Here is a 24,493-nt window from a genome sequence, read left to right as displayed (position 1 = left end):
TCATTTAAAGAACAGCAACTATCTACACAATCAAATCAATCAATCAATCAATCAATCATCACAGTATGTGTGACTAATATTCCAAAGCACTCCCAATAAATTATAAGAGAATTTATGTATTTTGTTGATTGTTTGATGGAGCCGGTAGGATTAATCAAATTGGGAAATGACAGCTAAAAAAAATAGCGGTATGAAAAGCTTTGTAAGCCGCCATTACCCTGCCATCACTAAGGCCTGGATCACTGCCGCGATTTACCGGTGCATCACGCAAGATGTTCACACATTCAAGTACAGAAATTGTCATCTGCTGCATCCACTGCTAGATATTTTTTAGCTTGAATATGTGAATTTGATCAAATGTTGAAAAGGAATTCTATTTGTTATTTTTAGCACATGTATGTACAACCGACATGAACTTAACTTGATAAAATACATAAAATTGACATAGGACCATCCAAGAATACAAAGTAAACACTAATTAAAAAGTTTAACTTCAACAGAAAATACTGTTTCGTTCAAGATAAGTTGCTCTAAATTACAATCACAACATCAAGCTCACATTCACTGACACCGTGAAAGCATATTGTATGCGATGCTGACCGTGTAGTTGGGATGCTAATGGACACGCTGTTAGCACCACACTAGCACCTAAATGGCGGCTCCCATATACTTGCATCAAATTTTATGATTCGCGGCAGCTTTTCGTAGCATGCAACTTGTCTGGTCCATGTTTCACACTCAGGGGCTTGGGAGCAGGTAAACAAAATATTTCTTACAGAAAATCTCCAATTGTCACTTTAACCCCATGAGAACTACCTGCCAATTGGCCGAAAAGAAGTTTTCATTATCAATTGGACCAATCAGCAAACATTGTTAGAATAATTTCCCCACACAAACAAATTGGAGTGAATTATTTGCAAAGCTCCATTCTGATTGGTGATTAAAGTGAAAATATCATGTAATTGACCAATCAGAGGCAAAGTTTGCCAAGATACTTACCAGCATTGCCGTTGACTTCTGGCGGCCTGGGTCTATTACGACCTGGATTTAATAAATTACCAAATGCTCTCCTTTGAAATGGACCACTCTGTAGACATATAAATCATAAAGTCATAAATTCATTCATTCATAACATAATTAAGAATTGTCTTCATTGTATAAACTGAATTGCAAAAATTTTACAATAAAAGCACCCACACTCCTGCACACCCCTACATCCAATCGGTGTTAAACAATAAACGCTGTTTAGAACTATGCAAACGTGGACGTCCGAATCCGTACTCAATCTTTTTCTGATTTTCTGCCTCATAAAAAATATTCCCCAAGCCCTGACCCTCTTCTTCTGCCCCCACCCCAAAAAAAATTCCAGTACACCACTGCACAATCAGGGTTCCTGCTACACCGAGTTTCAGGGTATTTTAGCACAGTAAAATCATGAAGGACTGCATAGGTTTCAAATTTGAAAAATTATGGGGTCCACCTGGACCCTATCATTTGAGATCAAAACATGATAACCGTGTTGGAATTTGTGTCCAAAGTAAAAAAAAAATGGTTTGGGACCCCATAATTTTCAAATTTTGCAAATCATGGACCCCATAATATTTGGACCTAGCAGGAACCCTGAGCAAAATTACATGAAAGTCAGCACATACTTACCGGCCTAGCAAATCTGACTGCCCTATTTCGCTGTCTGCTAAACTGTCTAGCCTGAGATAACAACATCTGCTGCTCCAGGACCTCCATCCTCTGTTGCTGCTGGATCTCTAATGTTGCCCCCATTGGAACAGCGCCCTCTTCTGGTGGGCGTGATTGCACTAACGGTAGCAGATAATTGCTACAAAATCTTGAAACAAAGTTCGGTATTCTTAGCCATGATTGGATGTAGAAAAAGTTTGCTCTGTAGAGTAGGCCCGATAAAATGCCGCAGCCGGCTAAAATGTTGCTGCATCTGTTTCCAGTTGCAAGCTGTGAACAAACACACCAAATTGTTGGATAAACAAACAGAATGACTGATGTATAAACATGGATATGACATGGGTGAGACTCGGCTGCCTGCATACAGGAGTACAGAACGGTCAACTGCATATCCATCAATACACGCTTTTTCAATGGGAAATGAACTTTGCTGCTTGGATGATGTCACAATGAGGTTAGCATTTATTCCGTATTGAAAAGCGTGTACTGATGGATATGCAGTCGACCGGCCTCAGTAGGTATGCGACTGAAATGTTGCTACATCCATTACCCATTGCACGCTGCAAACATGCAAATTGGTGGATAAACAAACAAGACTGATGGAAAGAGACGTGGACATGGGGTCTGTCACTCTAACCAGCTAGCTATGTCCAAAATCAATGGTGAAAATAAGAATTTTTCTATCAGGACAAATTAAGTCCTGATTCACCTGCATTAAGTTGGTCTCCAGGACTCACTTTATTCTAAACAGGACTCACTTTCAGGGGCGGATCCAGGATTTTTTGATAGAGGCAGCGCCTTTTGGTCGACGAAGAAAAAAATGGTGTTAGGGGGTTACCCCCTCGAAAACTCAACGGTTTTGGCCCATTGTCTGCTTTTCATGGCCGAATTTGTTCATTTTTTTTCATTTCTTTCATTTTTTGTATTTTTAAGTTAGGCCGGCGCCCTTTGTTTTAGTAACAAGCAGAATTTAAGCCTAAATGGTCTAATATCCAAAGGCACAGTTCAATAGTCTACTTTCAACAATAATAGCTCAAAGTCTGATCTCACATTGCAGAGAAACACCATTTTGGTTCATCATCATCATCATCAGTCGGCTGCGGAGCAGGCGACTACAAGCTTTCTCCAACTGTTGCGATCTTGGGCAAGCAAAACAATTTTGTTTGGCTGCAGCATCCCTTCAGTATCTCCCAGGAGGTGCTGTACATACTGTAAGTACAGTGTCCGTGGCCGTCCCGGTTTCCTCTTCCCATGTGGTGGAATATAAAGGGCATATTCTTTCACAGGCTCGTCATCTTCAAGACGCAGTATATGGCCGAGAAATTTGAGTTGATGAATCTTGACTCTGGCAACCAGTGGAGTGGTGTTGGTCAGATTGTAGATGGTTTCATTTGGGATCCGATCCACACGCTTGATGTTTAACATGACTCTGTAGCAAGATGTTGCAAAGGCATTGATCTTGTTTTCCATGTCCTTGGAACAGCTTGATTTTTGTTTCGATTGGCAGGATGGGCTTCTCCAAAGGCTGTTCCAGTTTCCAGAAAGCGGCCCAGGCTAGTGCTTTTCTTCTTTTTTGGTCTCCAACACTAGAGCCCATCTTGGAACCCAAGTACTTGAAGTCTGTGACATGGTTGATGGTACTACCATAGACTTCAAGTGCTGGCTGGGCGTTACAGTTTGTAGTCATATATTCTGTCTTAGGTGCGCTGATGACAAGGCCTAGATCTGCTGCTGCTGTTGCAGTGCTAGTAAGTTGTGACTGGGCCCGGGCTATAGAAGATTCCAACAGGGCAATATCATCAGCAAAATCCAGGTCATTCAGCATCCTAGCATTATACTTGCTTGACCGACGTGAGTAGGTAATAATTCCAGCATCAATTCCAGAAGTTGATTTCTTCAGGAGGTAGTCTACCAGGATAATGAACAGGAATGGTGCCAACACATCACCCTGAAGCACTCCAGTTGTTACTTGGAAAGGCTCTGAGATACTTCCATCTACCATAACTGCACTAGTGGAGTCCTTGTAGAGCACCTGGATGGCATTGACCACAACCTTTGGTATTCCATAATGCCGCAGCACTGAGAACATGACGGACCTGTTGATGGAGTCAAAGGCTTTTTGAGTGACTGTCAAGGGAAGTTGGAACTCCTTGAAGCCTTCCATGATCCTCCTCAAAATGTGTATTTGCTGAGCACAGCTTCGACCTGATCTAAAGCCAGCCTGGTTGCTTCTCAGTAAAGGATCAATGTGAGGTCGAATCCTGTTTAGAAGGATCTTGTTGTACACTTTTGCGGCAATGGACATAAGAGAAATATGTCATGAGCGAGAGGTCGCCTTTCTTTGGTAGAGGAATGATGACATTTGTGACCCATTGACGTGGCGGTGTCAGAGTTGAGAATACTTCCATACAGAATTTGAGAATCATATCAATCATGCTATCCCCTCCTCCCTGAAGTGCTTCAGCAGTTATAGCGCAGTCCAATGCTGCTGCCTTGTTGGTCTTCATGGCTGCTATTGCTTCGACTACTTCTTCACGAGTTAGGGGCTCTGTGATAATAGGAAGATCCTCAACAGCTGGTGCAGGAAGTTCTGAAGCTGCTGTGCCACTGTCGTTGTTAAGGAGTGAGCTGAAATATTCCTTCCATTCCTCAAGCAGTTCATGGTCACTGATTGGGGCTGATCCATCTCTCTTTTTGACTTTTACCCCTTTCCTTGAGTTCTTCCCAGAAAGCGAGTGTATGATTTTCCAGGTGGTGGTGTAATTCCCCATTTCAGCGGCCATCTTCAGGTCTTCCATCTGCTTATTGAGTGTAGCAAGCTCATCAGATTTATAGGAGTTGTTAAGGCTGGTGTTCAAGTTCCTCCATCTTTCTCTAGATTGACGAGACTTTGAAATGGAGTACCTCTTTTGGCCTCATCCCTTTCAAGTTTAAGTCTGATGGTTGCATCTGATACCCAACTTGGCAGTCCGCATGGCTTTTGCTTCCCAATAACTTCCTCAGCAACTTCACAAACTGCTGTCTCAAAGGTCTCATACCTATCAGAGATGGGTGTGGCATCATCCATGCTCAAGACCTGGAATCTGTTTGTTAGTTCCAGCTGAAATTCCTCTTTTGTATCAGGATCTTGCAACTTCTTCCAATTGAATTTTGGTCTCTTGCAAGGTTTTCCTTTGCTTGTTCGCAAACTGGCAGCTAGACTGATGCTCACAATACGATGATCGGAGTCCACTTCAACTGAATTGTATGCTCGACAGTTGCGGAGAGAATTTACCCACTTGCTGTTTATTAGAATGTGGTCTAACTGTGCATGGGTGGATCCAGCTGGATGAGTCCAAGTCCAGAGACGATTCCTGGGTTGGGGAATCTCATTTGGGCCGGTCTGAGGTTGTACTCCTGGCAAATGTTGACCAGACGCTCACCATTGTCATTGGTTGAATCATGGTAGCAGTATGGACCAATCACCCAAGGATGGGAAAGATGACTATCTGTTCCAATTCTGGCATTAAAATCACCGAGGATGAGATGGATGTCGTGCCTTTTCATACCATCCAAGTGGTCAGATAGAGATGAATAGAAATCCTCCTTGTCAGAAGATGTTGAGCACTCAGTGGGTGCATATACAACAGTGATGCTTAGCTGAGGGTTACCATGGAATGTTACAAATAGTATCCTCTCGGAAACAGCTTCAACACTCTTAAGACACCTGTGAACATGCTTGGACAAGACCAGACCCACTCCTCCATGCCTTTGCTTGGTAGCAGAACTGTATACTATAACCCAGTTCCTATCGCCTGACCAAAGTTCATCAGTTGGGCTTGGTGTAATGAGACGATGTTCTTGAATTCGCAATGTCAATACCTGCATCAGCACAGCCCATGAATAGCTGATGGATTTTCCCTTGTTGATTAATAGTACGGACATTATAAGTAGATATTACAAGAGGTTTGAAGGTAGACAGGCGACAATAATCAGGGCCAACAGTTCGTGATGGTGTGCCAAGTTCCCGCTGGTCCGTCATGGAGTCAACAGTAGACTGCCGCTCATCTACCCTCGGAATTTTTGAAGATTTGCTTGTAGTTTTCGTAATCATTGAGTTGCAGGGAATTATTTTAGTCCAGTCCCAGCAGCTTTACGGGTGATCAGCCCTGTTTCAGCTTATTTCTGGACACACAGCAGCCGAGATCTACCAATATCCAGTAGTTCGCCTCTGATCTGGAACATGTTGGCCAGTATTGGAAGGTTGACCAATGATGACATGTTCAACACCAGCCTATTGACCATTGGGAAGTAAATCTTCCTCTTCCGCTCTTTGGCCCATGATGAAAATTTGGAGCCATTGAGATAGGCTACTCCAATATGAAGAGAATCACTACGTCCTTGTCCCCTTAGAATACTCAAGAAAACAAAGATGGAGCTTGGTGTTCATGGCAAGAGACCTTGGAACTAAACTAGCCCTACCAGAAAAACTGCACCCGATCTTACCGCACTGTTCTCCAGCAGTTTAAGGACAAAGTCCGGCCGGAACATAACTCACAAGTGCTCTTGAAAGACCTGGTATTAAACCTAACCTAACAAATGCCACGAACACCGAGATATGAGTAACTAAAAGGGGAAAGAACGGAGCAATATCTCAACATGATTGTGTCGCTGGCTGTACTGTCTACATCGTTGCAGTAGCATAAACAAATGGCCAAGACATTTGAACATACTGGCCGTTGAACCTGATGGTTTCCTCCGCCCTAAAGCTGGCATGATCAACAACTGAGCTAGGGAGGTAGAGGGAGCTCATTCCCTCACTCTGGTAAAATACCAGCCCGCACCTGAGAGCACCCAAAGGGAAATCCAACACCAGAAACAGCATGTTAAGCACTGATTCTTTGCAACCGTGGTTGCAGGTGTTAGCAAAGGTAATTTTCAGCTCCCCGACACTGCAACAGTGTCTCCCTTAATAATTTTGGTTCACCACTTCCTATTTCTTGGGTATCTTAATATAAACTCCTCAAAAAAAGTTTGGAAACTTTCAAAAACGGTTGTATATCAGAAAATTTTGAAATCTATCTCCATATTGTTTAATACCAGCGAAAACATTGTTCTTTTCTGTCAACAATGATACCTCATTTGTGACGATAGCTTTTTCCACGGCTGAGTAACTTTCTTTGAAAGACAGAGAGGTCTTAAAGAAAATGTGCGAAACTGACCATAATCTGCACTCATCTTATTGCTCTGAATGAATGAACGAGTGGTTTAATGCATGAATAAAAGAATGAATGAAAAGTTGTTTGCAGTACATCATGTTGAATGAAAAGTGCTAGGATGGGATTAGCAGTTCTAATGTGGATTCAAACAGATCAACGCAAGTCAACCTATCTTGCTGGTCACTTCTTCATAGTGGTCATTTGTGCAAGAAAGTTCTGATCAAACATGGGTCGATTACCAGACCTGGATAAGGCTCGCGCTGTTGGTCAGCTGGAGGCTGGCATACCTCAGAATCACGTTGCAGCAACTTTTGGATTTTCCTGCAGTATGATCTCCAAGCTAAAAGTCAAGTTTCGTCAGACCGGAGATGTCAAAGACAGACCCAGAAGTGGCCATCCAAGAAAAACACCGGCTGCAGAAGACCGGTACATGAGACTGGCAGTACTTTGAAACCGTTTTTAATATAACAGTGTTGTATTCCTTATTCATGTTTACTGAAGCAAATGATGCAGACAATGACAGATTTGGCACATTTTGTTTGAGACCTCCTTGTCTTTCAAAGACAGTTACTCAACAATGAAATAAGTTATGGTCACAAATTTGGTGTCATTTTTGACAGGAAAGAACAATGCTTGTATTGATATGAAATAATATGGAAATAGATTTCAAAATTTTGTGATATAAAGCCGTTTTGGTAAGTTTCGAAACTTTTTTGAGGAGTTTAGACTGTATGGCAGTGTTCGATTTTCATCTATTTTTTTGTGTAGCAAAAATTGCTACTCACTTTCAGATTTGAGTAGCAATTCCAAAATTTTGAGTAGCAGTTTGTTTTCACCATATTTTATCGATTTTTTGTATTTTCTTATCTTCTCACAGATTACTCAATCCCAGTACTCAATGCTTAAAAAATGTTATGCAACTGCAGTGTTGCAGACCGAATGTGGTTCAAAATTTCGCACCTAAACTTCCTAAGCTGATTATCGTGTGCCCTTTCTAAAGCGCAAATTTTCCTTCAGTAATCAAGAGAAGTCCTACATTTTTGAGTAGAGGAAACTCACTAATTTATTAGCTGAAGCATTAAAATAATGTGAGGAATCTATGAAATCCTAAAAATCTTGTATAATTTTGGAAGATTGTCACCAAGGACACACGATATTTCCATCTCACCACTGAACTATACACCATATAAACAGTGCTACTTCTATGACGTCATAAAATTAATATGCACGTTTTTAGTTATCTGGTAATACATGGAAGTTTGTAACACAATGGAAATAAATTTGCATACAAGGGAGGATACTGTATTTAGTTTAATGGCGTAAACATCACGATTTAGGGACTTTTGAGTCATATTTTTGTGGATTATTTTCTTGGAAATAGAATTTATGGAAACATTTTTGACTTTGACAAATGGCAACTTGCAAATGATGGTATATCAGCGTGGTTCACGATCGCAAGTAGGCATTTTTCCCCAATTTTTGGGATCGCATTTTTGCTACTGGTCTGTGTAGTTGAGTAGCAGTTTGTAAAAAATGACTCGCATTTTTCGATTTTTATCCAGGTAAATCGAACACTGCTGTATGGTATTATGCTATGGTTCAGGACAATATTAACCTGATTTTTAATATCAATGGGCTACAGTAGGCAACTAATGGGCCTGAACCAAGGCCCATAGCCTGCTTAATTTCACCCTTGTCAAATATTAAATCTTTGAGTTCAGAAGTTTGAATTCTTTCTGAAAAATCACAAACAATAGAAAAAAAATCTGCAACTCACCTGTAATGCTACAATATATGTGATGACTTTGCCTGTAACGATATGACCAATGACACCGCCCCTTTGTAATGAGACATGAGGAACATCAAGGTAGAATGGGACTATCAGAGATAACAGCACACTATGCCTAGAAGAAATGAGAAAATTCAAACAAATTAGTGTATGTACAGTAACAATATGACCAATGACACCGCCTCTTTGTAATGATACATGAGGAACATCAAGGTAGAATGGGACTATCAGAGATAACAGCACACTATGCCTAGAAATGAGGAGAAAATTCAAACAAATTAGTGTATGTACAGTAACAATATGACCAATGACACCGCCCCTTTGTAATGATACGTGAGGAACATCAAGGTAGAATGGGACTATCAGAGACAACAGCACACTATGCCTAGAAGTAGGAAGGAGAGAATTCATACAAATTAGTTTGTGTACAGTAATGATATGACCAATGACACCGCCCCTTTGCAATGATATGTGAGGAACATCAAGGTAGAATGGGACTATCAGAGATAACAGCACACTATGTCTAGAAAAAACAAGGAGAGAATTCATTAATTAGCTTGTGTATAGTAACAATCTGACTAATGACACCGCCCCTTTGTAATGAGACATGAGGAACATCAAGGTAGAATGGGACTATCAGAGATAACAGCACACTATGCCTAGAAATGAGGAGAAAATTCAAACAAATTAGTGTATGTACAGTAACAATATGACCAATGACACTGCCCCTTTGTAATGATACGTGAGGAACATCAAGGTAGAATGGGACTATCAGAGACAACAGCACACTATGCCTAGAAGTAGGAAGGAGAGAATTCATACAAATTAGTTTGTGTACAGTAATGATATGACCAATGACACCGCCCCTTTGCAATGATATGTGAGGAACATCAAGGTAGAATGGGACTATCAGAGATAACAGCACACTATGTCTAGAAAAAACAAGGAGAGAATTCATTAATTAGCTTGTGTATAGTAACAATCTGACTAATGACACCGCCCCTTTGTAATGAGACATGAGGAACATCAAGGTAGAATGGGACTATCAGAGATAACAGCACACTATGTCTAGAAAAAACAAGGAGAGAATTCATTAATTAGCTTGTGTATAGTAACAATATGACTAATGACACCGCCCCTTTGTAATGAGACATGAGGAACATCAAGGTAGAATGGGACTATCAGAGATAACAGCACACTATGCCTAGAAAAAACAAGGAGAGAATTAATTAATTAGCTTGTGTATAGTAACAATATGACTAATGACACCGCCCCTTTGTAATGAGACATGAGGAACATCAAGGTAGAATGGGACTATCAGAGATAACAGCACACTATGCCTAGAAAAAACAAGGAGAGAATTAATTAATTAGCTTGTGTATAGTAACAATATGACTAATGACACCGCCCCTTTGTAATGAGACATGAGGAACATCAAGGTAGAATGGGACTATCAGAGATAACAGCACACTATGCCTAGAAAAAACAAGGAGAGAATTCATTAATTAGCTTGTGTATAGTAACAATATGACTAATGACACCGCCCCTTTGTAATGAGACATGAGGAACATCAAGGTAGAATGGGACTATCAGAGATAACGGCACACTATGCCTAGAAATAACAAGGAGAAAATTCATACAAATTAGTTTGTTTACAGTAACAATATGACCAATGACACTGTCCCTTTGTAATGATACGTGAGGAACATCAAGGTAGAATGCAGCACACTATGCCTATAGAATCAATATCACTATCTGCACAATATTAATGTTTTTGAAAAAATCATTAAATTACTTTATTACCATATTTTTTTTCAATTGGAATTTGCAATAGCAACTATACTCAATCTTCTGAATTTCAACTACAATATTGTAAGCTTTGGTCACAAATGGGTCTGGGTTCAATTCCTGAGAAAAAGGGTGCCTGGCTAAAAAGCGTGGCGCAAAATAAAAAGGGTGGGGGTCTGACCCCCTGACAAACAGTGAAATTTAATTTTAAAATAAATTTAATTTATTATTGTTTTATTAGACAAATGGTAACTAATCACTGTAATGTTTGCCCTAGATCTATAGTTAACTTTTTCTGGATCATAGTAAAAGCAACCCAACCTAACAAGACTCTTCTACCTCGGACCAGACCAACAATTAAGCAAAATAGCCTTCCTGGCTCAATCCAGTATGATCCGGTCCAGGGAAACGGTCAAGTGTGGGACACCTAGATAATTTTTACTCTAAATGTACTTACAATCCTGGTGTCCAGTAGGACAATGTAACATCAAAGTGTTGACACGCAGCCAAAGATACTACCTCTAAACCTGTGCACAGTACTGCATTGGCTAGCAGGTAGGACTGTGGAACAATACAAAAAGAAGAAAAACATTAATTTTGACAAAATATGCAAATGAGGTCATTAGCATTCGTGATTATGCAATAACTTGAGTCTAACAGCACTGGAACTCATGACGAGTCACTGAAATAACTTTGAAGTTCATTGAATATTTGAATTTATGGCTTCATTTGATGAAGATCTTCATTAGTTAATTAAGCGTATGTCCACATTGGCAGACGTGGTCCATGGTTTTTGCACTGAACAACTCTCAAACACACAACCAATGGACCACTAGTATCATTGTTCCTCTATAGATCCAAGAAGAGAGACCTTAGCCTCATTACCAGGGAATCAACTTGTCAATTAGTTAGGGTTAACAGCAAAAGTAAAATCATGTTAAATTCAACAGAATCTGAGATCATTTCAACCCCATTTTATGAAGCAACCAAGCTGGATTTTGTCCAGGAAGAAGCTGTGCCCAGCAGATCCACATACTTAGAAGGATCAAGGATGTTTCCAAGATTACCAGCATCCTATTGCAGTCACATTCATAGATTTTAAGATGACATTTGATCAAAAGAAAGTTGTGTCCCCCCAGGCATGTTTACAGTCCTACGACATAGGATACCAGAAGTTGTGGTGAACACCATATTTGTGTACTATACAGCAACTCAAAAAGTGTGGTAGTAGATGGCAACATTTCTGATCCTTTTGATGTCACTACTGCAGTTCTATAGGACGATGTTCTGGTGCATTTTTATCTATAGTGTCAGTAGATGTTGTGGTCAAGGATATAACAACACATTATTTGACATCTAAAACGCAATATAATGTAGGAGTCTGGATAAGTTTTACAGGTCAAATTAGGACAGGGGATGTTCATAAAATGACATGCAAATCTCAATTTCTAGCTAATGCTGGTTTCATACTTTCTGCTGCTTGCCGCTGAGCGGTGTGCAAGCGGAGCGGCACACCGCTGAGCAGCAGCCGCATGACTCTGTAAGCCACTCTTGCCGCTCAGCACCATTCCAAAATCGTATTTTGTTCTCATACGTCAGAGCAGCACCGCTCCAAGTTGATCTGAATTTAACTCCCAGTGGTGCTGCCGCCAAAGCGGTGGAGTGATCGCTATATCGGCTTGCCGCTGGTCACCGCTAGAGCTTCTGGTGCGACTGTGCAGTGAAGTAAAATCATCTTCAGAGCGGCAGGAAAGTATGAAACCAGCATAAGGCACTCTTTCAGGTGAGATCAAAATGAAATGATTGAAATGATGGGCAAACCTCAATTAGCTAAGATGTTACTTCAGATGAGATCCAAACGTGAACTTACCGCATACTTCGCTGATCCAAAACGTCGTTCAAATATTCTGAAGTAGTAGATTAACATAAGACTGAGTATGAGATCTCTGGTATCGATGAAGCCAAGTTTGCATGTGATAAGACGCCATAACTGCAACAAGATAAGAACAATTTTGCATTATTAATTGGTACCAAATATAGAAAAGATTCCTTTAAGGACACTGCATTAGGTTATTCCATTTCAAATCTATAATACCCCTGTGGAAGATTTAGTATAAGTCTTCCACAGAGGGAGTATGAGTTTCAAATAGAAGAGACAATTGGGTAACTTCCATTTCAAATACTCACTCCAGTTGTGGAAGATATAGGTAAAGCCATAATACAGGGGGAGTAAATTAACACTGACTAATTACATTTGAAAAACATACTGCCCCTGTGGAAGATATTTCCCAAATCTTCCACACCCAGCGTTCGAAATAGGGCCGGTCAGCCGGCCATCGGCCTGTAACTTTTTGGCTTGGCCAGTAACTTTTCTGACTAGCAGTGTAGCTGCAGGCCCGGCTGGCCGGTAACTTTTTAGTTACAGGCCCGGCTGGCCTGTAACTTTTTGAGGCATATTTCTAACACTGTCCACACCGTGCATACTCACAGCATAAAGCACAGCTCATGGATGGCCTACCTTATTGTAAGGTTATACCAAACTATTTCATAAACAAAGATAATTCCAGTTGAAACGAATGAAGCTGATACTTTATATACTTTTGCTGATACCAATTTTCTGACATTTTACTGGAATTGATCACTCTGGGGCTACAAATGAATTGGGAACATTATAGATGGAAGATTTGTGTGTTAAACCTCAGAGATGGCATTAAATTTACATTTACATTAATAAGCATTTATGGCGCCATTCACCAAGATACCATGGCGCAAAAAGTCAAATAACAAGAGAATAGCTCAAGAAAAGAAATGAGTCTTTAGCATAGACTTAAACACGCATGTGGTTGTGGCAGATTTTATGTCCACAGGTAGTGAATTCCATGCCGTAGCAGCTGCAATGTGAAATATGTTTTCGCCAGTGATTCTGTGCCTGCATCTTGGAATAGCGAGCGGTTACAGTCCGAAGACAAGCGCAAATACAAGCAGGAACATATGGTGAAGTAGTTGGGACTCAGGTGTTGCATGGACTTAAAGACGTACATGATTTTAAAAAGTACTTATTGGAGAACTGCAAACCAGTGCAAGGTTTTCAGGAGGAGGTTAGAAGCTATTCCATTTAAAATCCACACTACCCTTGTAGATGATGTTGAAAATATCCTCCACAGGAGGAGAATGACTTTCAAATGGAATTAGCACATTAACCAACTCTATTTGAATAAACTTGCCCTCCCTCTGTGGAAGATTCAAGTTGAATCTTTCTTAGATGGTGTATGAAATTCAAACAGAGCTGCCTAACATGCTCATTCTATTTGAAATTCATACCCCTCTGTTGAAGATATTAACAACATAGAGGGCGAGATGGCCGAGTGGTTAAGGCGTTGCGCTGCCGGCCGGGAGATACGATCGACGAGGGTTCGAGCCTTGGGCTTGCCTTAGGTGAAAATTCTCTTCCCTCCCAAAAGTTCTTTATATGGTCAGAAATCCTTCAATTCAGTTCAGTTATTAATTTCAGAATTTAATTGAAGAATTTCTTCTCGCCCCATACACTGCTTATCACGTGCAGATATAGGTAGTGTATGTGCTTCGTCCGTGATTCGGAAGTCACGTAAAGCCGTTGGTCCCGTGTACAGGAAGAGTCAAACCCTGTGCACATTAAGTGTCAGAGCTATGCGAAAAGAGAAGGGGGACCATCCCCGGTTATGATATCTGCAATCAATCCTAGGTTCCAGGATCGTGCATAGGAAAAAAACTATGCACGTTAAGCCCTTGCGACAATACTCAATTTGAGGTATGCACGTATATAGGAAGAAGAAGAAGAAGAAGAACATCTTAGCCCAATATTGAAGGCATATCCAGTAGTCTGCCAGTAGCTAGTAACCCAGGGGGGTACTAAAATTTGGTTTTGGTGAGGGTGTGCCACTGAGAATTTTTCAAGAAATTTTACAAAAATTCAAATTTTCAGCTGAATTTAAACCAAATTTTACAAATTTTGCTCCAACATTTTGGTGAAATTTCATCAATTTTGGCTAGATTGAGGCAAAATTAGGCTATTTTCCGAAAAAAAAATTTGAAAAAAGGACCCATCCATATATACCAAAATTGGCCTAGATATATTGATATACCAAAAGGCCGAATATGCTACCCATGTTTGCGGCATGTCACCGTATGGTCATTTGTACCGAGTAGCCCCCCCCCCTTCCCCGGATAATAACCTTAAAACACAGAAATCAGGAAAGGAAACAAACCTGCAACTTGTCAAAGATTGACTCTGGAGAGTAGATAAAATGGCTTTTGTACACAGGCCCAGCAACAATGAGCGCAGAAGACACAGATGCAACAGCCCCTATGAGAATCTTGCTGATTGGGGTTTTATCTGGGGAAAAATAAAAATACAATATAATTTTAAATGCAAGTTATTTTTTGTTTAATTTGACAACAATCAGAATTCTTCAATGTAAACTTCCCTTTTTTCAGATTTTGACATACTTTAATGAATGTTGACCCATTTTGTGCATCAATTCCTGTCAAATTAATGTAACCTATGAGTTTGATTTTTTTCCATATAAAAGAATTGAATGCTTGTGCATGTACTGAGCATGTTCTTTTAGTGATTGCACAATAGAAAGTGTGAAAATATAATTTAAGAAATTGATTGAGGTATTTGTATAATGATGCCATGTAAGACATGGCTCACAGTGGACATATTTTGTATTTGCTTTCTATCTCTTTAAGTTATATTTGTCTCAGGTATTAGCTGATCAACCCCTTACTGTCCCCTATTCAGATTTACAAAACATTTGAACAACAATCATGTCAACAGTCATTGTGAAGGTTTACTATAGTTTGATCAGCTCTTAATAAGCGTAATATGTTAGGCTTTTACCACTACGCCGAAAAGTAAACCCACGTTAAGAGTGCTATTAGTTGACCTGTCTGGCCTATATTTTGTGTGTTACAGAAAGTAGACAAAGTACCACTAGGATCCACAACATACTCATCTATCAGGGCATAGTTCTTTAACCCTAATACATTTGCACATTCATTGAATGTGAGTATACAAACTCATACTCTGCAACTTGAGGTCAAATTTTGCTCTATGATTGTTTAATTGAGGTTATTGAACTATGCCATTGGGATGAGGCCATTGTGGTTCATAGTGTACAGGACTTCAATTAATAATTTGTGATTCTTCTGGCGAGATGTCACAAGACAATTCTCAAAATAAAATATTTTGATATTAATCCGCGGTGTTATAAGGCCCGCCGATTACGAGCTGATCAAAGTATAAGCAGTTATGAATTTGTCTTACTCAGTAACCAATAGCCTGGAGTTTTATTATTAAAAACTAAAGATAATGCACAAAGCAGAATCTTCAACAACTACCCAGTTACAAAGACTGGGCCCGATAGAACCATTGCTTAAATGTGAGTGGTAAGTGGATAGTTGTCCAAGATTATGCTTGCTGCTATGAAAACTTTCACAAAACCTGCAAAACCTAGTGTGAATGGAATAATTGTGTTGAAAATATGCTTCCAGTGAAAATTTGCTGACAAAAGAAATGTAAGCAGTGATCCACACACAGGCAGACTTGAAATGAGCTATAGTTACTGGCAAGGTCGTTCAGCGATCTGTTGATTTGGCGCTGTTTATAGCTTAAACATGGATGTGGTGTTCTGATTGGCTAATTAAATCACATTATCATCACATCGGCACTTCATTTGCCGACTAATCTGAAGCTGCATCAACGTGTGACCTAGTTCCTTTTACGCGATAATCAGGAAGAGCAGTCAGACGCCGCTGAAGGACCTTGCCGAATACTATAGTGCATTAGTATGGAGATTTCCCAGTACTTACAGAACCCCGATGTACTAAACTGAGATACCATGTTGTTCATTGTGAATTGACTATCATATGGGATGCAGACTGGATATCATAGTTGATGAGTAGAACAGCACTTGCTGGCAACCTGTGAAAAGACAATGAGAACATTAACGGTTAATAACTGTACAAATGTACATCATATGCAGTATTGCAGTGTAGACTGGGTGGTCGCATGTCATAAGTTGGGTATACAAAAAGGGTGGAGGGATTACACTTTTCTGAAACTTGTGATACAAATTTGATTGTCTTTCTGTAACCCCATATCCTACAGCAGTGGTTGATACCTCATTTCAAGCCTAATTTTATACTCTTTGAATCTACTGAAGCATATAATTATACATTATTCAGTAAAAAAATCACATCACTTGAAATAAAAAATGCCAGGGGTGGAGGAGCAGGCGGATGTGGAGCAGGCGGATGCGGGAGTGTGCAATAGGGCCTATGTGAAAATTCACATGTCAGCATGTCAAAACTACTGGTTACTTTTTCAAATCTAGTGATGAGGGTATGATGTATTGACAGCTTTGAATGTTGAATTTGTACAACTAAAACAATTACTGACTACTTAAGGTGGTACTACACCCCCTGATAAATTTTGTAACTAATTTTGCATTTTTCTCAAAAAGTAACTACATTTTGTGTACACACTGGTAACAAAAGTTATGTATATTATTGGGGCAAGGAATCCAATATACTTCACTGAAATTTCAGTGATTCAAGACAAGGGGTTCATTATATGTTAAGAAATGAGGTACATTCTAGCGGTACCTCTTTTCTTATCATAAATAAAGTACCGCTTGTCTTTAGTCACTGAAATTCCAATGTAGTAACTTGATTCCTTACCCCTATAATAATACATAACTTTTGTTACCAATGTGTTATTATTTTTTTGAGAAAAATGCAAAAATAGTCACAAATTTATCAAGGGGTGTAGTACCACCTTAAAGGGTTAAATATGTTCCATTTTTTTCATTTTTAATGAAATCCTAGTTGAATTTCAGTATTTCTAGCAACATGCTAATGTGCATTTCTCTTCTTGATATTCATTTCTCAATAATAGAAAAAACGCCTCACTAATTACTCGTAAAAAGGTCATTGACCTTCACAATGTAATTAACATAACGCATAAAATTTTAAAATAGTTCATTTGAAGCATTAATGTATTGAGAACATATCCTCCAAATCTGATGACATTCTTGCATAAAATAAAAATTTTACAGTCATTTTTGTAATTGAGGTCCATTTTGAGAAAAATGCATTTGAAAATTGAGATTTACATAGTAATTAATTCGTAATTAAGCATTATCTCAAAAATTAAGCATGTGATAAGGTTAAAAATGGTGTTAATTATTAGAGGTTGTCAACATATACAACATATCAAAAAATACATTTTTTATCATTTTTGACCATGTAATGGAAATTGTACCCAACTTATGACATGCGACCGGGTATCATAGTTGATGAGCAGAGCAGCACTTGCTGACTACCTGTGTATGTATAGACAATGAGAACATTTAGAAGTTAATAACTGTACATCATATTATGTGCAGCTCCAACAAAACCTGGAACAAGTCGTCAGGCATGCTATTGATTCATATAGGCCTTTAAAGATGACATTCCCAAAAAAAAATCTAATTTTGAAATTCTAAATTTCATGGTATTTGACTGTGGGACTAAATGGACTTCCAATAATCTATATAAATAAATTACTTATTAAAACAAGGTTTATTTAATCAATAATTAACAATTGAACTATGATAATCCCTATAACCTATTAGGCATATGAAATGAAATGATTAGTTTCCCGTCACATTTTTTTCAGCGAAATATGAGGTCATTATTTCATTATTTTGGAAACTTTCATTATTGTCTAAACTTTCATTTACATGGCTATAGCCTATTACCTATATTGTTGATAAAAGACCATCTCAAAACAGGTATTAATGCTTAGATCATCATTACAGACATTTTGCAACAGATTGAGAAAAAATTTGAATTTGTTTTTATTAAAATGAAAAGAAATTTGCAATTTTTGTAATCACTAGAAACATGATGAGGTAATCCTTAAATTTCCATTACTTAGTACTTACCACATCCTCTACCCTAAAACTAAGAAAAACTGCTGATTATGATCAGCAGGGGATGTCAGACATTTTGAGAGTTTCAATTTTGATTATTTCCATCTCAATTTTCAGATAATTGACTTTTATATGAAAATAATGAAAGTTTTGGTCAAATTGAAAAAGTTATGAGGATGGGTGACAGGAAACTAGTAATTTCATTACATAGGCCTTAAAGGCAGGAAACTAATTAGCCCATTACTCAGAATAGCAGCTTGGCAAAAATATCAAAGCATCCTTTAATTATCCATATCTTGAAAGTATTGATGCTGTGTATACATGTAATTTTGGTGTCATTTTGAAGCTTATTGTCCCGTGCTTTTATTCAAATCATGAAATGTCAAAAATGCGATTTGTTCTACGATCTAATACTCCCGGGGGTCACTCACTACTTGACTTGATACGCACCCGTGTCCAAGAAAAGCGCCTAAAAGGGTATGTTTTTCACCACACAGTGGCGCCGACGCCTTTTTGAAAAAGGGGTACTTTTTCAGAAGGCATCGCCATTTAGGGGTCCTTTTCAGCCAAATCCTTAGACGCTTAGGGTTAGTAATATTATTGTTTGAGTGAGTTTGCACTAATTTGATAAAAATCACCACATTTTTATTGATTCTTGTTACTTTTGTGCATGTTTTCTTCAGTATCTATATGTGAACATCAAAAAGACACCTTGGGTATCAAATTAGCTCATTTCCCTGTTTACGCCACTTAGGGTATCAATATAGATATTTCCAAGTTGACGCCATTTAGGGTATGGTTTTTGCATGTGCTACGCCATTTAGGGTAGGATTTTGCATGTTTCGCCATTAAGGGTGCATTTCAGAGGTGTTCGGACGCGGGTGGGAGGCACTTTTGTGTGAGAGTGCATAAATAAAGGGTTCACAAGCAGCTTGTTGATCCAGAACTTGAAGTTTTTGTTTCAGAGCCTTGATTTGTGGAAATAATGACATTAAAAAAAATTTATGATGAAGTTAGCACCCATATTATCCTTTATATCAACAATCATTAAACTAGGGGTGTGATTTTCTGGTAATTTTGTGCCCGGGTACCCGGCGGATTTTTCGGGCGGGTAACCGGTACCTGAAATTGCAACAAAAAAAAAAAAAAAAAAAAAAATGCATTCAAATTCAATGCATTTTGAAATCATTAATAGAGTATGACATGAATACAAATTATCAATTTTCATATTAAAAATACAAAACATCTTGATTTTTTTTTTTTTTTTTTTTTTTTTTTAGGTCAACCATGAATGATCCTAGCATTTAGGTCTAGGTCCAGAGACACTACAAAACTGCAAAATTTAAAACATTTTTTTTTTTTTTTTTTTTTAATTCTGGGTACCCGGGCAGGGAATTTCCTGCCGGGTAATAGGATTCTCGGGCGGGACTCAAATTCCCGGGACTCACTCACACCCTTACGTTAAACACAGGTCAGCTGCCTCTAGATTGGAAAACAGCAAACATTTCTCCAATCTTAAGAAGGGTGAATACACCAAAGCCAGTAATTATAGGCCAGTATCCTTTAAGGGGGTACTACACCCCTGCCCAATTTTGTGCCTATTTTTGTGTTTTTCTCAAAAATTATAGCAAATTGGTGACAAGTAAGATATGTATATTATAGGGGCAAGGACTACAACTAATGTACTGAAAATTCAGCAACTCAAGGCAAGTAGTTATTGATTTATTGATCAAATATTGGTTTTCCCTCATTTTTGACTGTAACTCCACAACTGTTGTCTGTGCTGAAATAAAATTTCCAGCGCAGTAGTTGTAGTCCTTGCCCCTATAATATGTATACATATCTTACTTGTCCCCAATGCACTATAATTTTTGAGAAAAATGCAAAAATAGGCACAAAATTGGGCAGGGGTGTAGTACCCCCTTAACATCTGTGTCATGCAAAATACTTGAGCATGTAGTTCATTCTCACATAATGAGGTATTTTGATGCAAACAACATGTTAACAACACAACAGCACGGTTTCAGGGTAGCCCACTCCTGTGACACCCAGCTCATTCAGACTGTCCATGACTTTACCACATCACATAATAAACACATCCAAACAGACTGTGTGATAATGGACTTCTCGAAGGCGTTCGACGTCGTGCCCCATAACAGATTATATTGCTCAAGCTTAAACAGTACAGTGTAGGTGGTAAAGTCAATGGATGGATTGCAGCCTTCCTGAAAGGGAGGAAACAGCGGTGGTTGGAGGTGAACACTCTCAATGGTCTAGTGTGGAATCCGGAGTATCGCAAGGTACAGTGTTAGGACCCTTATTATTTTTAGCTTTTTTTTATATTAACGATCTTCCTGACAATCTCCATTCAACTGTGAGATTATTTGCAGATGATTGTGTCATCTATAAAAATATCTCATCTGCTCAGGATGCTGCATTGCTCCAAAAAGACCTTGAGTCTCTGTCCTTGTGGGATAAGCACTGGCAAATGAAATTCAATGCCGAGAAGTGCTTTGTTCTCCGGATCCCAGCCTCTAGATCACCCCTCATAACCAAATATAAATTGGGTAATATCACACTTCAGGAAACAAGAACTCATACCTATCTGGGGGTGGACATACAGGATGATCTCCAATGGAATACACATAAACAGAATCACTTCAACAGCAAACAAAACTGTAGGTTTTGTTCGTCATAATCTGGGTTCCTGCACCAAGGAGATCAAGTCTTCAGCCTATAAGACCCTGGTACGCCCCACAGTCGAGTACTGCTCGGCTGTGTGGGACCCATACACACAAGATCTTACTAAAAAAGTAGAAGGGCGGCCAGAATGGTCTACAAAAATTACGGCAGGGACTCATACGGGAGCTGAAATGGACAACTTGTCCACTAGAAGGAAAGCAAACAGACTTGGAATTCTACATAAAGCCATAGGGGGGCACCTTGCTATACCGGTGCAAAACTACCTGACGCCAGCCCAAAGGCAAACCCAGAGATCTGGAACCAACAATTATATTGAACAGCACGCAAGGATTGATTGCCACAAATATTCATTCATAAACAGAAGAGTAAGGGATTGGAACAATCTCCCTGATATCATCTCTTCAATATCCAACCCAGATCAATTTAAAACTAACTGTGCACACCACATCCCTGCTTGTGTTATCTCTTCGTTGGGAAGTTTGTCTTCAATGACTACACATCTCGCACACCTGGATCAGTTACAATATGTTGAAAACCCTGGAATGGGACTCGTTGGAGAATAGAAGAACTTCTCGCAGATTAACCATCCTGCAGCAATCCCGCCTAGGCCAATTGTCCCTACCGACTGGAACATTCCTACAGCCCGTCCAACGTCGTTCACGGCATCTTCACTACAACGCCTATTCTACAATCACCACCAGCAAAGACTGTATGAAATACTCTTTCTTTCCCTGAACTATTATAAATTGGAACAACCTACCAGAACAAATAACACAAATAGAAGAAATACCACAGTTCAAAGAAGCTGTAACCAACCACATCAAAACCACTTCAAGTCAAGACTAACTTAGCACTCCGCACGCACACTCCCTGACCGTCTGACTCCAGGAGGAGTGTTGGCCAGTATAACAACAACTTGAACAAGATCAAGAAGATCAAGAAGATCAAGATCAAGATTAAGCAGTATAACCACACGGTAGACTGTAAAATCGCACCAGCTAAATTTGCACGCTACAGAGCCTGAAGAAAAGATCCCGCGAACCACAAATTGGCACACGTATGCGCGCTGCCATGGGGTGCTAATGGGTGCTGGCATGGGGTGCTAATGAACGCGTCGCCAGCACAAGCGTCCAACGCGATCAATAACGCGTATAGGGCGCATACAGTGCGCCTACGCGGCCGGTAGTTCCAGGATACGCGATTACAGGGTCAATGGCCACTTCCACGCAGTAACATACTTCTGAACGGAGTGTCAGGGCCCTGGTATAAGTCCAGTGCCGTGTACTATTATGCTGACTTTCGTATTCGGCGAGGAGGACGATTTCGACCTCCTGGTTTGTTTACAAACAGAGAGGTAGACAAAAGACTGTTCCGCTTGTCCAAACACTCAAGTATCAGAAGGATGGTCCACAATAGTGTGATTCACGTAACATGAATAGGGATTAAAAAGCTGTCACGTAGAACCATGTGTAGGTATACTAGGTGAATTCAAATTTGCCATCAAATTGCATCATTTTATATATCAAATTAAAGCCCTTGAGTAAACTAAGCCAAAACTGAAAACCTTTTTTTCATAGGACTTTCCGTAGCAAAGTTACATCTTGTCAAAGATTGACTTTCATCAAAAAGATTCAGCTAGCAAAATTCCCCAAAACGGTGTTTCGGGGTGTTTCTAGATCTTAGTCTCATGGCGATAGCAGCTTTTTTTAATGGAACTGCTATCAAAATCCTCTAAAATTCCATGTGCGACTTGATTATCACCATAAAAAATCATATATTTGGGTCAAGTGAAGTATAGAAAACATATTTATGTAGGTTTCCTTTACCCTGTGTAAAGATAGTCACTTGTGCTGAGCATGAAATTGGTCACTTATCGCTCACTGTGCAAAATGTGACATCTACACCAATTACAGTCCCCGAAACTGTCTACTTTTTAGCCGACCTCAATTCGAAACATTTAGTGATAGTTAAAAATGCGATCCTCAACCCTTTGGTTACCTTTGGACGAATTTTTTCGAAATCTCAGCGGAGTCTCCGTGTCTGAAATTCCCCGGTACAAACATCGAAAATGTCGCAATTCTCAGTTCTCGGTGATGATACTATATCCGCATCGCTGTTTTCATACATGAATATGCATATCTCTGACCCCTGTAAGGTCAAAAACGTGGCGTTGATTTCAACCAATCCGATCCACCGTTTAATAAGCAGCTTGATACTGACGTCATATCTGAGGTGACCAGGAGGCAGGAGCTCCCATTTTGGTAAACTGAACTCGACTCGTGCGTTCTTTTGGTTCACATAAATCGAACAAAATTTTCAATAACAGGTAATAGTATGATTTCAATTTTTTATTAATGAAGTTACTTGTAGTTTTGAGGAATGACAAAGTTGTTTTTGGAAACTTACATTGTAGATGTTTGTTTCAACTGATGATGTAGGATCGCAAGGTGAGTGAATTCGTGAAGAGATTTGCTTGTTTGAGTGATAGTAGGATACGGGATGTAGGCTAGTCCTCTGTGTTTGACCGGCTCCGACGTCTCAATTCACAACGTCTCAATTCGTACCTGGAACCAGATATAGGTTTCCTTCACCCACCTATTCTCGAAAAAATTCAAATTTCTATGTAAATATGCATTGTGTTGGGGCCCCGGTCTCGGCGAATTCGCTGACTAGTAAATGTGTTAACTAAGGTTTGCCTAGGTTACCTACCATGTGCTTCCATTGTCCAATTTGCCATCAAGATTTCATATGGAAACAGTTCAGACCCAGAACAGAATTATGTTAGAAATTAATATTTTGTTCTGGGTCTGATTATTCGGACTAGTATAAGCATCGAGATAAAAATATATTTCTATCTCGATGGTATAAGTCGAAGAAGATTAGAAGAAGAAGTCTGCATGATTATAATTATAGAATTGTATTTGTAAGCTTATCATGAATCCCATGATATGAAATCAATTATGTCTGATGCCGGCCCATGTGAATGTCAACTGAATGATACTGTTACATGAACTTTGTTGTAATTTAACTTACCTCAATTTTGTTTGGAACTTATCTTCGTTCGACTGGACTCAAATTATGTAATTTTTCAGTGTCGTGAAGGAGGAGATTTCTGACACTCTTATGCCGTGACCCTTGGCCTTTGCCTTGGAATGACCCGACCTGAGACCTGGGAAATGAATTCCAATATTTATATGGCAATAGTACACAATTTATAGACAAATTAGTTATGTTTTGTGTTTTTATAGTACTCAATAATCGTTTTCATCAATTTCATGCGAAAAAAAAACTCGAGACATATATTTAAGCCTTCAAAGTCTTGAAAGTAGTAGGTGCGGCTATTTTTAGAAACAATTATCTGT

General features: G+C 39.3%; 1 protein-coding gene across 1 annotated transcript in view; it reads right to left on the bottom strand.

The window, feature by feature from the left end:
• LOC140169867 (ubiquitin-associated domain-containing protein 2-like) overlaps positions 1–24,415 on the bottom strand; it is a 30,860-nt gene extending 6,445 nt beyond the window's left edge. Inside the window, exons 1-8 of the mRNA XM_072193179.1 lie at positions 24,165–24,415; positions 16,324–16,435; positions 14,715–14,842; positions 12,341–12,460; positions 10,928–11,031; positions 8,671–8,797; positions 1,657–1,965; positions 1,000–1,087 (exon numbers count right to left, since the gene is read on the bottom strand). Coding sequence (XP_072049280.1) covers positions 1,000–1,087; positions 1,657–1,965; positions 8,671–8,797; positions 10,928–11,031; positions 12,341–12,460; positions 14,715–14,842; positions 16,324–16,363 — 916 coding nt within the window. The 5' untranslated portion in view covers positions 16,364–16,435; positions 24,165–24,415. The remainder of the gene's footprint in view (positions 1–999; positions 1,088–1,656; positions 1,966–8,670; positions 8,798–10,927; positions 11,032–12,340; positions 12,461–14,714; positions 14,843–16,323; positions 16,436–24,164) is intronic.
• Between the last annotated feature and the right edge of the window lie 78 nt (positions 24,416–24,493).

The sequence above is a fragment of the Amphiura filiformis genome, chromosome 14 (genome assembly GCF_039555335.1).
Source record: "Amphiura filiformis chromosome 14, Afil_fr2py, whole genome shotgun sequence".
NCBI lineage: Eukaryota > Metazoa > Echinodermata > Ophiuroidea > Amphilepidida > Amphiuridae > Amphiura > Amphiura filiformis.
The sequence above is the reverse complement of the archived record's forward strand: the minus strand, read 5'-3'. Positions and strand labels throughout refer to the sequence as shown.